At 40.9% G+C, this 13,064-nt stretch overlaps 1 protein-coding gene across 1 annotated transcript in view; it reads left to right on the top strand.

The window, feature by feature from the left end:
* Window positions 1–13,064, top strand: part of SNX9 (sorting nexin 9) — a 92,328-nt gene that overhangs the window by 67,560 nt on the left and 11,704 nt on the right. Inside the window, 3 exon segments of the mRNA XM_082855811.1 lie at window positions 5,701–5,831; window positions 9,292–9,395; window positions 10,841–10,944. Of these exon segments, the coding sequence (XP_082711937.1) occupies window positions 5,701–5,831; window positions 9,292–9,395; window positions 10,841–10,944 (339 nt within the window).

Genomic DNA, 13,064 nt, shown 5'->3' with positions numbered 1-13,064 from the left:
ACAAGAATATGTCATAAAATTTTCTGTTAGAGTTCCTGTATACATATGTATCTTTTTTTTTTTTTTTTTTTGCGGTACGTGGGCCTCTCACTGTTGTGGCCTCTCCCGTTGTGGAGCACAGGCTCCGTACGCGCAGGCTCAGCGGCCATGGCTCACGGGCCCAGCCGCTCCGCGGCATGGGGGATCTTCCCGGACCGGGGCACGAACCCGCGTCCCCTGCACCGGCAGGCGGACTCTCAACCACTGCGCCACCAGGGAAGCCCTGGGAACTTTGTTTTTAAAGAACTTGTTTGGATTTTGATTTCGTGGAGAAAACTTTTCAAAACTTTCAAAGTGTTGTAGCAGAACGGAGAGTGGGGACTACGTTGCCAGGTTGGCAGACACATCCTCACCCTCAGATGGGGTTACTCCCAGGCAGTCCCTCTTGGAGCTGGGGCAGCTGAGTGGCGGCCCTGTCGGGGTGGCCTGGTTGGCGTAGATGGCTGCCTCCTGCCACTCGTGTGTCACCCCCACCCCTGCTTCTGTTCAGATACTCACTGCCCCTCCTGTCATCCTTATTGTTAAGTCACAGCTTCCTTTTTAAAAATTTAGATTTCTTTCCATGAAAACTTTAAGTTCTGCCTTTCTCCACATTTTCAAATTTCAGACTGTCTCCTGAATTTTAAGCTCTCCTTTATCAACTTGATTAGCATAATATGTTCCCCGTGGTGTTTAAATAAATGGATTGATGAGCTGTCTTAGAGTCGTGGAGGTTTCTCCTGTTTTTTAGGTTTTAATACATTGTTTATTCGGAATCAAATAACCCAGGACTATCTGAAAGCATCATAGAGTCACAGTTCTCCCACAGTAAGGTTTGTATTTTTTTTAAAAAAAGGTCAGGCCTGAAGCCAGGAGGATGTCATAGAAAAGCAAGGAAGCAACAGCTCCTCAGTCTGAAGAAAGTTGAGCTTTGATTCACTGACTGGGACGTGTGCCGAGGAAACTGAAAAGCCCAGGAGCCACTTTATTTCCCCCTTCTCTTGTTTGCCTCCTGCCTGAGATGCCCACAGGATCATTATTATATAGGTTCCTGTCTCATTTAAATCCTGGAGAAAAGAAAAAGGAATGCCAAATAGATGATGTCATGACATTTCTGTGGACTTGATAATCCATCCATGAAAAGCTTACAGCTAAGATTTTTTGTTTGTTTATAGATTTTGTTCTTTGTGGAATAATAGTGAATGAATCTGGTTTTATTTCTGGCTGCCAAACTGATATATTCCCATACTTAGTGAAAACCTAAGTAAGGGTCCTAGAAAATGGGGAGATGGAAATCCCTCTTCTCCCTATTTTATTTAGTTTTATGTATTTTTTTTTTTTTTTTTTTGGCTGCATTGGGTCTTCGTTGCAGCACGCGGACTTTCTCTAGTTGCAGTGAGCGGGGGCTGCTCTTCCTTGTGGTGCGTGGGCTTCTCATTGCGGTGGCTTCTCTTGTTGCGGAGCACGGGCCCTAGGCGCACAGGCTTCAGTAGTTGTGGCTCGCGGGCTTAGTTGCTCTGTGGCATCTTCCCAGACCAGGGCTCAAACCCGTGTCCCCTGCCCTGGCAGGTGGATTCTTAACCACTGCACCACCAGGGAAAAATCCCCTCCTCTCCCTTTTTTTAATTCTCTGGAACCTGATAGGAAATTCCTAACAAGCACAAGGTAACATCTGAAGTCACAGTTTGTAAATAAACCAGCTGTGTCAGAAAAAGCTTCAGGAGGAATAAGAGTCAGTAATTAATTAATTCCAACCAATGAGTAGGTTATAAACTCTTGGTATAATTTACTTGCTCATAATGGGGAATTCAGTGTAGCCCTTAGGTCCGTGCTGACTTACAGGGTCTTTTCTGTCCATGAGGTGGGCCATCTTCTGCACAGCTTACGCTTCTGTAGTGCTTAATCTCTACCCCTAGTAAGTGTAGAATTTGAAGTGTTTTAGTATACAGGAGGGTCTAGACCCCTGAAACTGTCCGATGGCCACTTTTTAGGAGTTTTTTGTTTGTTTGGTTTTTTTGCGGTACGCGGGCTTCTCACTGTCGTGGCCTCTCCCGTTGCGGAGCACAGGCTCCGGACGCGCAGGCTCAGCGGCCATGGCTCACGGGCCCAGCCGCTCCGCGGCATGTGGGATCTTCCCGGACCGGGGCACGAACCCGCGTCCCCTGCATCGGCAGGCGGACTCTCAACCACTGCGCCACCAGGGAAGCCCAGGAGTTTTTGATTTATGTGGATTTATAATACTCTTCTCATTAAAGGAAACTTGTACTTATTTGTACTTGCAGTTTCTTAGGGAAAATCCAGGCTGTGTTTTTTTGTTACTTATGTATAGTAAGTTCACTCCTTTTGGTGTACAGTTCTAAGAGTTTTAACAGGTACCACCACAGGCCTATCACTACATTCAAGGTACAGAAAGTTCCATCACCTCCCCCAAATTTCCTTGTGCTGTTCCTTTATATTCAGCCCCTCCCCCTAGTCCTAACCCATGGCAACACTGATCAGCTCTTTGTCCCTATAATTTTGCCTTGTCTAGAATATCCTTATAAATGGAAGCGGATAGTGTGTGTGTCGTCGGGCTTCTGGGTCTTTTGAGTCTGGCTTCTTTCACTTAGCATAATGCCTTTGAGATTCATCTCTCGTTGTGAGTATCAATAGTTTGTTTCTTTTCATTGCTGAGTAGTATTTCACTGTATTGGCTCTACCATAGTCTGCTTATCTACTCACTCTTTGCAGGATGTTTGGGTTTCTAGTTTTGGCCATTTATAAGTCTGCTATAAACATTTACATACAAGTTTTTGTATCAATATAAGTTTTCATTTCTGTTGGATAAATTCCTAGGAGTGGAATGACTGGGTCATATGGTAGGTGTATACTGTTGAACGTTTAAGAAATTGCCAGGCTGTTTTCCGGAGTGGCTGTGCCACTTTGGGATCCCTGCCAACAATGGATGGGATTGTCAGGGGCTCCACATCCTTACTTGCACTTTTGATAGTGTCTGTTTTTCTTTATTTTAGTAAGTATAATAGTCTAATGTTAGCGGTGTTGTCTCCTCATGGTCTCAATTTGCATTTCCCTAATGACTGGTGGTGTAGAGCATCTTTTCATTTGCTTATTTCTTTTCCATAAATTTTCTCTGGTAAAGTATCTTTTCAAATCTTTTGCCCATTTTTTTATTAGGTTGTTTTCTTATCATCGAATTTTGAAACAAGATTCTTTATATATTCTGGAAACATGTCCTCTCACAAATAATGTGATTTGTGAATAATTTGTCCCAGGTGTGGCTTTTCTTTTAACAGTGTCTTTTGCATAACAACACCTTTTAATTTTAATGAAGTCCAGCGTGTCAGTTTTTTCTTTTATGGACTGTGCTTTAAGCATCACGATTAAGACCTCTTTGCCTAACCCAAGTTTACACTGATACTTGCTTCTAAAAGTTTTGTAGTTTTAGGTCTATGATACATTTTGAGTTAAGGTTTGTATAAGATGTGAGGTGGTGGAGGTATATATTATAATACGTCTGGTTGTCTAGTGGTTCTTGCACTATCTGTTGAAGAGCGTATCCTTTCTTTATTGAGTTTACTTTGCATTTTGTTAAAAAATCAGTTGAACACATTTGTGTGGGTTTATTTCTGGACTCTGTTCCATTGATACATGTGTCAGTCCTTTTGCCAGTACCACACGGTCTTGATTAGTGTAGCTTTATAGTACAGTAAGTCTTGAAATCAGGTAGTGTAAATCCTCCAACTTGGTTCTATTTCAAAATCGTTTTTGGCTGTTCTTTTTCTTTTGCCTTTCCATGTAAATTTAAGAGTCAGCATGATTGTTTCTAGTCAGATATCTATTAATAATCATGCTGGGATTTTTACTGGAGTTGCATTGATTCTATAGACCAATTTTGGGAGAATTGAAAACAATGTGTAGTCTTCTAATCCAAGAACATACATATATCATATTTGATTTTCATATAGGGTTTTGTAGTTTTCAGCATACAGATTCTGCACGTGTTTTCTGCACGATTAATATGTAAGAATTTCATGGGGAAGGTTCTCCTGTAAATGGAATAGAATGGAATAGAGGGAGAGGGGTGCAGCCCCAGGCCAGAACGCCACAGATTCCCACTGTTCTGGCCTGAAGTTCAGCGGTTTGGGAGCGTAAACACTTCTCACGTGGCTGTTTGCCTTTGGTTGATTTCCAGAGCCCTTATATTTGTGGATTTTGTCCAGCTTTATAGTTGCTTCTGGGGACTAGGTTTAGCAATTAGCTAAATTAGTTTTTGTTTTTAAAAAATTATTATTTTGTTTAAAAGCAAGGCATGCTTGTGATGACTCTGTAACAGACTAATTTGGGTTGTTGAAGCTGTTCCTGGGTTCCACTCTGTCCAGTAATCTGGGATCTCTAGGGGTTTTTTTTTTCCTTTTTTTGGGGGGGCAGGGGAGTGTGTGTGGGATTTGCTTTCATTTAGTCGTTCTTTTAATTCATTAACCATTGGACAGCCCTTAAGGGGAAGAGGACGGATTGATTCCACATTCCACTTCCTAGATCTAGTTTAGAAAAGGTGTTCCCCGCCTGGTGCTCTTAGGAAGGAGTGTAATAAACGCCTCATTTAATAATATACTCCTTTTTTTTTCTTCAACATATTTATTGGAGTATAATTGCTTTACAATGGTGTGTTAGTTTCTGCTGCATAACAAAGTGAATCAGCTATACATATACATATATCCCCATATCTCCTCCCTCTTGCGTCTCCCTCCCACCCTCCCTATCCCACCCCTCTAGGTGGTCACAAAGCACCGAGCTGATCTCCGTGTGCTGTGTGGCTGCTTCCCACTAGCTAGCTATTTTACATTTGGTAGCAAATATACTCCTCTTTGAAAGTTGCCTTTTCTCTCTACCCTTGAGTAGGTCCAGTATTTGATCAAACTCATGAAAGTGGGTGGAACCTGTCTTGCCCCTGCTCTGCACTCAGCTGTAGCCAGAATTTCCACCTCCAGAAGCCTTTTAACTGATAGTGATTTTGTTTGTTAGGCTTATAAAAATTCTCATTGTTCTCTTGATGTTTGGTATGTCAGGTTTGTTAAGCCGATTTTCTACTTTTAGAACAGAAATATCACCCATTAAGCTCCGTTTTTACGATGGTCATTAAGTTCTGGGATCACTTTCGTTTTTGCATTCATGGAAAAATTGCTTTTTCTGTTTTTCATTTAAGTAGTTTAAAAAACAAAAAAAAAAAACAGGAAAAAAACCCCTACAGTTCTGAGTTACTTTTCAGAAATACTAAATTTAAATTTGTATATCTGAGATTATGTTGCATTTAGACACATTTTTATAAATGTAGAAATTTCACATACTTTGTAAGAATTGCTTATTAATTTCCATTTTTATCACCCCTTTCTTGCCTATAAGGCTTCATGTGGCCACATAGGCACTGGCTTGTTAGTTTATAAGAAAGAAACGTTTTCATATTGAGATAAAATTTTCTTTCAAATTTGTTGATTAGCTTTCCTGTGGGTCTTTGAGCATCCACTATGTTGTGTGTTTTTAGCTTAGTGAAAAATTACCATGATTTATCTTTTACTGAATAACTCTCTACAAGTGGCCAGTAGCTACATAAGCAGTCTTCCAGTTGGGGTAACAGCGATTCGTCTTTGACAGAGCTGCAAATCACTCTCGGCATGTCGCTTGCAGGTCGCTTTGAAGAAGAGTTCATCAAGATGCGCATGGAGAGGCTTCAGGCCTGGATGACCAGGATGTGTCGTCACCCAGTAATCTCAGAAAGTGAGGTTTTCCAGCAATTTCTAAATTTCCGAGATGAAAAGGTAGGACATTTTGTTGTGATCATCTTATAGGATGTTGAGAATTATCACATTCACACCAATTTTTTGTCTAAAAGGAGTTAAGTTGTGTTGGTTAGTTGGTTGTTTCTAAATAATAGGAAACCAGCCCAGTGAAGGCAGGGCTGAAGGATATGATAGAATAAGGAACTTTTTCCTAGATGCTTTTAAAAATAGGATAGACCCAAAACTGTGTAGCGTATTATCAGCGTGAAGTCAGGGAAATAGTGTGAATGATTTCCTATGATCACATTTTGACCTTACGGTGTAAATAGTGTAATGAAGGGAAAGGTAGATTTGGAATTGAGCCAGCTTTCTCAGAGCCACGTTGTTTTTCCAGTCCAAGTCTGCCTCTGCCTCTGCCTCTGCCCCTGCCCCTGCCCCATGGGCAGTCATTCTGCCAGTAGTTACCTGTTCTTTTTTGCAAATCAGCAAGAAATTAGCTGCTTGTCACCTCACTGATGTTATCTGCTTTGGAAATAGCCATGTGTCACCTTAGGCTTCCACTGTATGTGATCATTTGTTTGGTCATGCCTGGTGTAATTTATAGGTTAGAGATCATTCCACTTAAACATTTGTAGTCTTTCTGCATTTCGTGGTGAATGATACATGTGAAAAAGTAATAGAGTTACAAGAACTATGGGGAACCCTGTCCAAGTTGGTGCCTTACTGCTTACCCATAGCTCTTTAACAAGGGCTTGTTCGAATGATTTGTCAAGGATTCTATTTAGGAAGCACTTCTAAAGGTTGTGTTTTATGCAGAATATTATTATTAAAAATAATAAATCTAGACCTTTTTTGGTGTTTTTGATACAAGAGAAGAAAGAACGAACTTGGGGCCAGGGCACTCAGTTTTAGTCTTGGGTTTGCTTCTAACTACCTCTGTGACCTTGACCAAAGCATTTAATGTCTTTGGGCCACAGTTTCCTCATCTGCTAAATGACACTATAAAACTAGAAAGTTATGAAAACTTGTGATTCTCTGGGCAACGGTAGCTCACATAGATGGTTGGACATAGAAAATCCCAAAGAATCTACAGGAAAATGTAGATCTACATAAAAAACTATGAAACACTGTTGAAACACTGTTGAGAGAAATAAAAGAAGACCTAAATAAGTGTTCCAATACTGTGTTTCGTGGATTGAAGAACTGAAAAGATGTCATATGTAGAAAATTAAAGCTCCAAGAATAGCCAAGATACTCTTAAAAAAGGATGAAGTGGGAAGAGGACTTTTTTGGATATTAAGACTCATTATAAAGCTAAAATAATTTTAAAAGCAGACCAATAGAACCGAATAGAATGGACACTTGATTTATGACAAAGATGGTGCTCAGTACAATGGGGGAAGAGAAAAGAGCTAGCATTTCCGAAGCCCCTGTCCTGACCCTTCCTGATCACTACCCCTTCCGTCCCCTACAAGGGTGACCATGATCCACTCCTTTCTGGTTAATCATTTCCTCACTTTATAGAGTTTCACCATCTGAGCCCCTGCACCATGGCTTTGCTCGTTTTGTGAACTAGCTGAGAACCCACCCTAAGCATTCTTTCATGTCGGGCCTCTTTTGCTCAGCCTATTGAGTCAGTGGTGCTCAGTCAGTTGGATGGCATCACTGGGAAGAATGAAATGTGGTCACTGCCTCACAACAGTCTGTTGATTTTGTTAGGTTTGATATTGTGGTTATGTTTTTAAAACATGGCCTTATCTGTTAAAGATATATAATGAAGTATTTACAGGTAAAATGATATTATATCTGAGATTTCCATTAAAATAAACAAGAAAAAAAGTAGGATGGGGGAGACTAGATAAAACAAGATTGGTAAAAAGTTGATAATTTTTGAAGCTGAATCTATAGGGGTTTATTAAAGTACTTTTCTTTCTACTTTTTTTCCTGGAAAGTTTCCGTTGTATTAAGTTTAAAAAAAAAATTAATTCCAGATGGTTCACAAGTCTAACTGTGAAAGACAACACAATCGAGCTTCTAGAAGGTAACGTAGGAGAAAATCTTCATACCCCTAGTGTAGGGAAGGATTTCTGAAATAAGGCACAAAACTGACTAACGGTACAAGAAGAGACTGACAAATTAGACTACATTAAAATTAGGAACTTCTGTTTATCACAGTAAGTCGTTAAAAAAGAAAAACAAGTCAAAGATATGAACACGTATAACAAGCAAAGGGCTGGATTTTAGAAGATGGGCAAACCCATACAAACTGATAAGAAAGGTACAACAGTAGAAAAATAGGGGATTTGGTAACGTAGCTCACAAAAGAATCTGAATCACCAATAAATGTGTAGAAAAGTACCTAATCTCATGAGTAATAAGAAATGCAAATTAAAACCACAGTGAATACACTTGCCAGAAGGCTAAAATTAGAAAGACTGACTGTACCAATTGTCTTCTTGGTGAGATGAGGAGTTTCTGGGACTCACGCACACTGCTGGTGGGTGTGAAAGCTGATGAGACCGGCTGGGAAAACAGTTTGGCATTATCTATTTAAACTTGAACAACTTTCCACTCCTGGGTAAATGCCTACAGAAACACATGCACATATGCACCAGGAGACACGTACACAGCAGCTTCATCTGTAACTTGGCCAGGACTGGGGGTGGCTACCAGTAGTAGAATGGGGTAAATAAATCGGGGAACAGTCATTCGATGGAATATTATACAGCAGTGAAATGAACTACAGTGTAACAACAGTGTGAACGTAGCTTCTCAGCGTAGGCTGAGCAAAAGAGGCCAGACACAAAAGAATGCTTAGGGTAGCGTCTTAGCTAGTTAATAAAACTAGCAAAACCATGGTGTAGGGGCTCAGATGGTGAAACTCTATAAAGTGAGGAAATGATAACCAGAAAGGAGTGGATCATGGTCACCCTCGTAGGGGACGGAAGGGGTAGTGATTGGGAAGGGACAGGACAGGGGCTTCGGAGATGCTAGCTCTTTTCTCTTTCTTGGCTTTGGTGGTAGTTACACAGGAATTCACTTTGTGAGAATTCGTTGCACTGCGTATTTCTGCTTTGGGTACTTTAGTGTGTGTGTATAACTTGCAATAATTTTTTAATAGTTTATAATATTGGTTCCTATCTTATATTATAGAAAAGCTTTAATCTTTTTTTAAAAACAACCTAAAAACTTGAGGCACTTCATGGCATTCGTGGATGTGTTTATATGGGTGGGCCTTGGGAAAGGAAAGGTGCTGGGTCACCTCACTCTGGAAGGACTTGGGTTCATAAGGACCGTTCTGTGCAGTGACACTGTTTACGTATGAGATGACGTTGGAGATGTATAGGTGCCTGGCGCGTTTGCAGAGGGAGGTGGTGTGGGCGCTGCTTCCTGAAAGTTAGAAGGATAAAGATGACAGTGAGCCGATTCTAGGAGGGAAGTTTGAAAGACCAGTGTGGCTTTGCTCTCCACTTTAACATTATAATGTTCCTATTTACAGGAATGGAAAACCGGGAAAAGGAAGGCTGAGAAAGATGAGCTGGTGGGAGTTATGATATTTTCCACCATGGAGCCAGAGGCACCTGACCTGGACTTAGTAGAAATGTAAGAGATGCTGCCAAACTTCCCTTCTCCCCAAACTGAGTCCGCCTCCTTTGCTTACAGGTCTCGGCCAGTCGTCAGACTAGAGTGTGTAAAATGAGTGGGGCTTGTAGTCAGATGACAGGAGAGCATCGTTTGTTCATGAAACACTGTCTCTCTAACCATAACATCAGTTAAAGTCTGCTTCCCTTTTACCTTGAAGTCAGTGATTTCATAGTTGACATTGTGGTTAGGAGTTATTTCCAATAAAGTATGATGAGACAGGGTGGCACCCACAGAATGGTCCACGAGACGGAAATCTCTCTGAACATCGCCTTGAAGGGGGCAATCCCAAACCTGATTTTTCTGTTTTTTTCCTATCCTGTTTTTAATCTTGTCATCTTCTTTTTAACATAGGCTTGGTTGAAAATCTGGAGTAGTTCCTTTGCTGCGTAAAGACTAATAAGAAATATTAGGCTTTTTTTTTTTAATTTTAAGAAGCTTTTTTCTTAATGTAAAATCATTGCTTATGTGTTACCAAATATATAGATAGTCTTATAACTACCCAGAGAGAAAAATCAATGCTAATATGTTGACCTAGGTCTGTGGTCTTCCAAACCTTCCTCTGTTTATTTGTATCTGAAGGAAAAATTGTTTGTTTAAACGAAAGTGACCTCACACTATGCATTCTCTTTTATAATCTGCTTTTTTCATTTAAAAGTATATTGTGATGATTTTTTCAAGTTGGTGAAAACTTTTTACATCCTTAAGTAGCTGGTATGTTCAGTATCACTTAGATGCTATGCGTCTGGGGTATTTTCTCTGACTCATTAAAGTACTTGTTGGAATGAATGAACAACTACCATTAGCAACCTGTACTATGTTTTTATAGATTCAGTGGTACCTGCAGTGATTGAATTTCACTAAGAAAGATATTCAAGAAATGAAGATTTTATTTACTTTAGAATAATTTTAGTTAAAATTCACAAGGAATTGAAGGGGGAAGGAAGCAGAGTTAAAATATAAATGGCAGATTTTGAAGTAGTTCTTTAAAAACCGAATCCAGCCTGGTTTTTTTTGTTTGTTTGTTTGTTTTTGCGGTACGCGGGCTCTCACTGTTGTGGCCTCTCCCGTTGCGGAGCACAGGCTCCGGACGCGCAGGCTCAGCGGCCACGGCTCACGGGCCCAGCCGCTCTGCGGCATGTGGGATCTTCCCGGACCAGGGCACGAACCCGTGTCCCCTGCATCGGCAGGCGGACTCTCAACCACTGCGCCACCAGGGAAGCCCCAGCCTGTTTTTAAGACTGATTTAGTTAAAGTGCAGTTGTTATAAAGCAAGAAACAAGTACCTGTGGTCACGTTTGGTGTGAACTCCCCTGACCACATGGACTTTTCTCCTTACACCTCATACTGTTTGGATGTTTGATAGTGAAGTCAAGGACCCACCTCCTCATGTTTTTGCCCCACAGAGAACAGAAGTGTGATGCTGTCGGAAAATTCACCAAAGCCATGGATGATGGCGTGAAGGAGCTGCTAACCGTGGGGCAGGAGCACTGGAAGCGGTGCACGGGACGTAAGTGCCACCCTGGGCCGCGGCTGGCTTCTGTAGGTGGGGGTGCGGCCTCCGCCACGGCCTTTGTCACCCTGGGGAAGCTGACCACCTCAAACAGAAATGCGCTTAGTGAGCCAAAGTCACGTCATACCCACAGCTCTTGGAGGAACCTCACTTCTCAGCCCTCTTTAAACGACAGAAAACTGGCTCAAACAAAGCCAGTTCAAGAGCTCCTGTGGAAAACACCATGTTCACTTAAATATTTCCAGTTATTTGGGGTTTGTCGTCTGTGGAAGATTAATCTTTTCTGCATGTTTAGAAAGTGCCTGTGGTTATTTTTAATCTCATGATTTTAGTTTTTAATATTCATCCGTTTGGTAAGATGGATGAATGTTAGTAAGTTGTATATTTGACTAAAGCTCTAATTTTTAGGCAAAACCAGTGGTAGGTGATAGCAGAAAGTGTGTACATGGGTCAGACTCGCACACTGCTGAGAAGAAAGTGGCGCTGTCACCCTTGCTCTCTGCCCGCTGTTCCACATCCTCAAGAACTGCCTGTCCTCCCTCCCTTCCCTTTGTTTGCAGACCGTCATTCTGCTGAACTGGTTTCCTGTATTCCCCAAACCCATGCCGCCCTGGCGTCAGATAGGCCGGGAGAGAAGCACACACAGTCAGGTGTCCAGCTGTGGGGATCAGGCCTTGGCTACTGTCATGTTGAGGGTGGCTGAGTTGAGTACTTTCAACAGAAACCTGCCACCTGGCAAAGCCTAAAATATTTCCTATCTGGCCCTTCGGAGGATAAAGCCAGGCCTTACACTGAATGGCCCTCCACCATTCACATGACATTTTATATCAACAGAACCATTTGTCGTGTACCAGCTGTTCATGCTTGAGGGGCAGACACCAGGAGTAATAACAGTTGCTCCTTTCCCAAGGCAAAGAAATACTAAAAATAGAACTGAGCCTGAAAACATAACGTAGACAAACGCAACAGCAGAAAACAAAATCCGTTTCAAGCCTTTGGTCACAGGGAATAACTCATGGGTAAAAAGGGGAGTGACACTTCTCTAAAATGTAAATGAAGTAATTTAATTTTTAAAATAATTTTAACTGTAAACTCAGCTGTTTCCCTTTTTTTTAACATCTTTATTGGAGTATAATTGCTTTACAATGTGTTTCCCTGTTTTTAAGAAAAATTTAAGTGAGTGCAAATATTACAATAAGATTTTTTAAGGAGATCACAAAAAATCTGGGATTATGGCTTCTTTTAAAGAATCCAATCCCTTGTGTCTAACATCTGGTCAGCTCCATGTCCTGTAAAATCCATGGGCCAAATTTATGAAATAGTAGTAACTCTAGGCTGCTCTCTTTTGCGGGGAAAGGGGGTTGAAGTATTTTGTTTAGAATTTGATTCAGGCATAATTTCTTTTTTCTCACAAAAGAATTTTTTAAAATTCCTAATCTGTGAAGTGAGAACTCTAGCACACACATGGTGAAGCACATGACAAGTATTTTTTAACCCCTGGTATAGAGGCAAAAACTGAGTTACAAAAGGGTGAACAATTTATTAAAATTAAGCTAATATAGTTTGAATTTGTGTTTCCTGATTATTACAGCTTATAGACTATATGTCAAGTTTCTCTGGCCTAGATTCTTTTAAAGAAACATTTGAATCATTTTTCTTTATTAATATAACACTGTCTTCAAATGAAAGTAATGGTTTCTTTTGAAAGGCAGCAGATGTGTTTCAGGGGACTATGTACAGATGCAAAAAAGGTAGCCTAAGATACGAGACTCTTCTCTAGGAAGTTCTCCAAAGTGATCCCAGAAGCCTAGAATTTTAGCACTAGAAGGAGCCTTAGAGATGATTTAGTTAATCTTATTATTATACAGATGAGAAAACTGAAATCCCTCCTCCCTGATCCTGTGAGGTGCCACTGCCATTTTTCTGCACACCCCATTGCTTTCAGTTTTGTTTTTGTTTTGCAAATAATCATTCATACATACATAGCAGAGTGGGAAAAGCAATGGATTAGGAATCACAAGTGCCAGATGCACCATTTAGCCATTTGACCCTTATTCTCCTAACCCATGAAATGAAGATGGTGTACCTGCGTTGGTAGAGGAGGTTGTTGTGACGAT

Source organism: Leucopleurus acutus, assembly GCF_964270905.1.
Source record: "Leucopleurus acutus genome assembly, chromosome: 15".
In the NCBI taxonomy this organism is placed as follows: domain Eukaryota; kingdom Metazoa; phylum Chordata; class Mammalia; order Artiodactyla; family Delphinidae; genus Leucopleurus; species Leucopleurus acutus.
The sequence above is the reverse complement of the archived record's forward strand: the minus strand, read 5'-3'. Positions and strand labels throughout refer to the sequence as shown.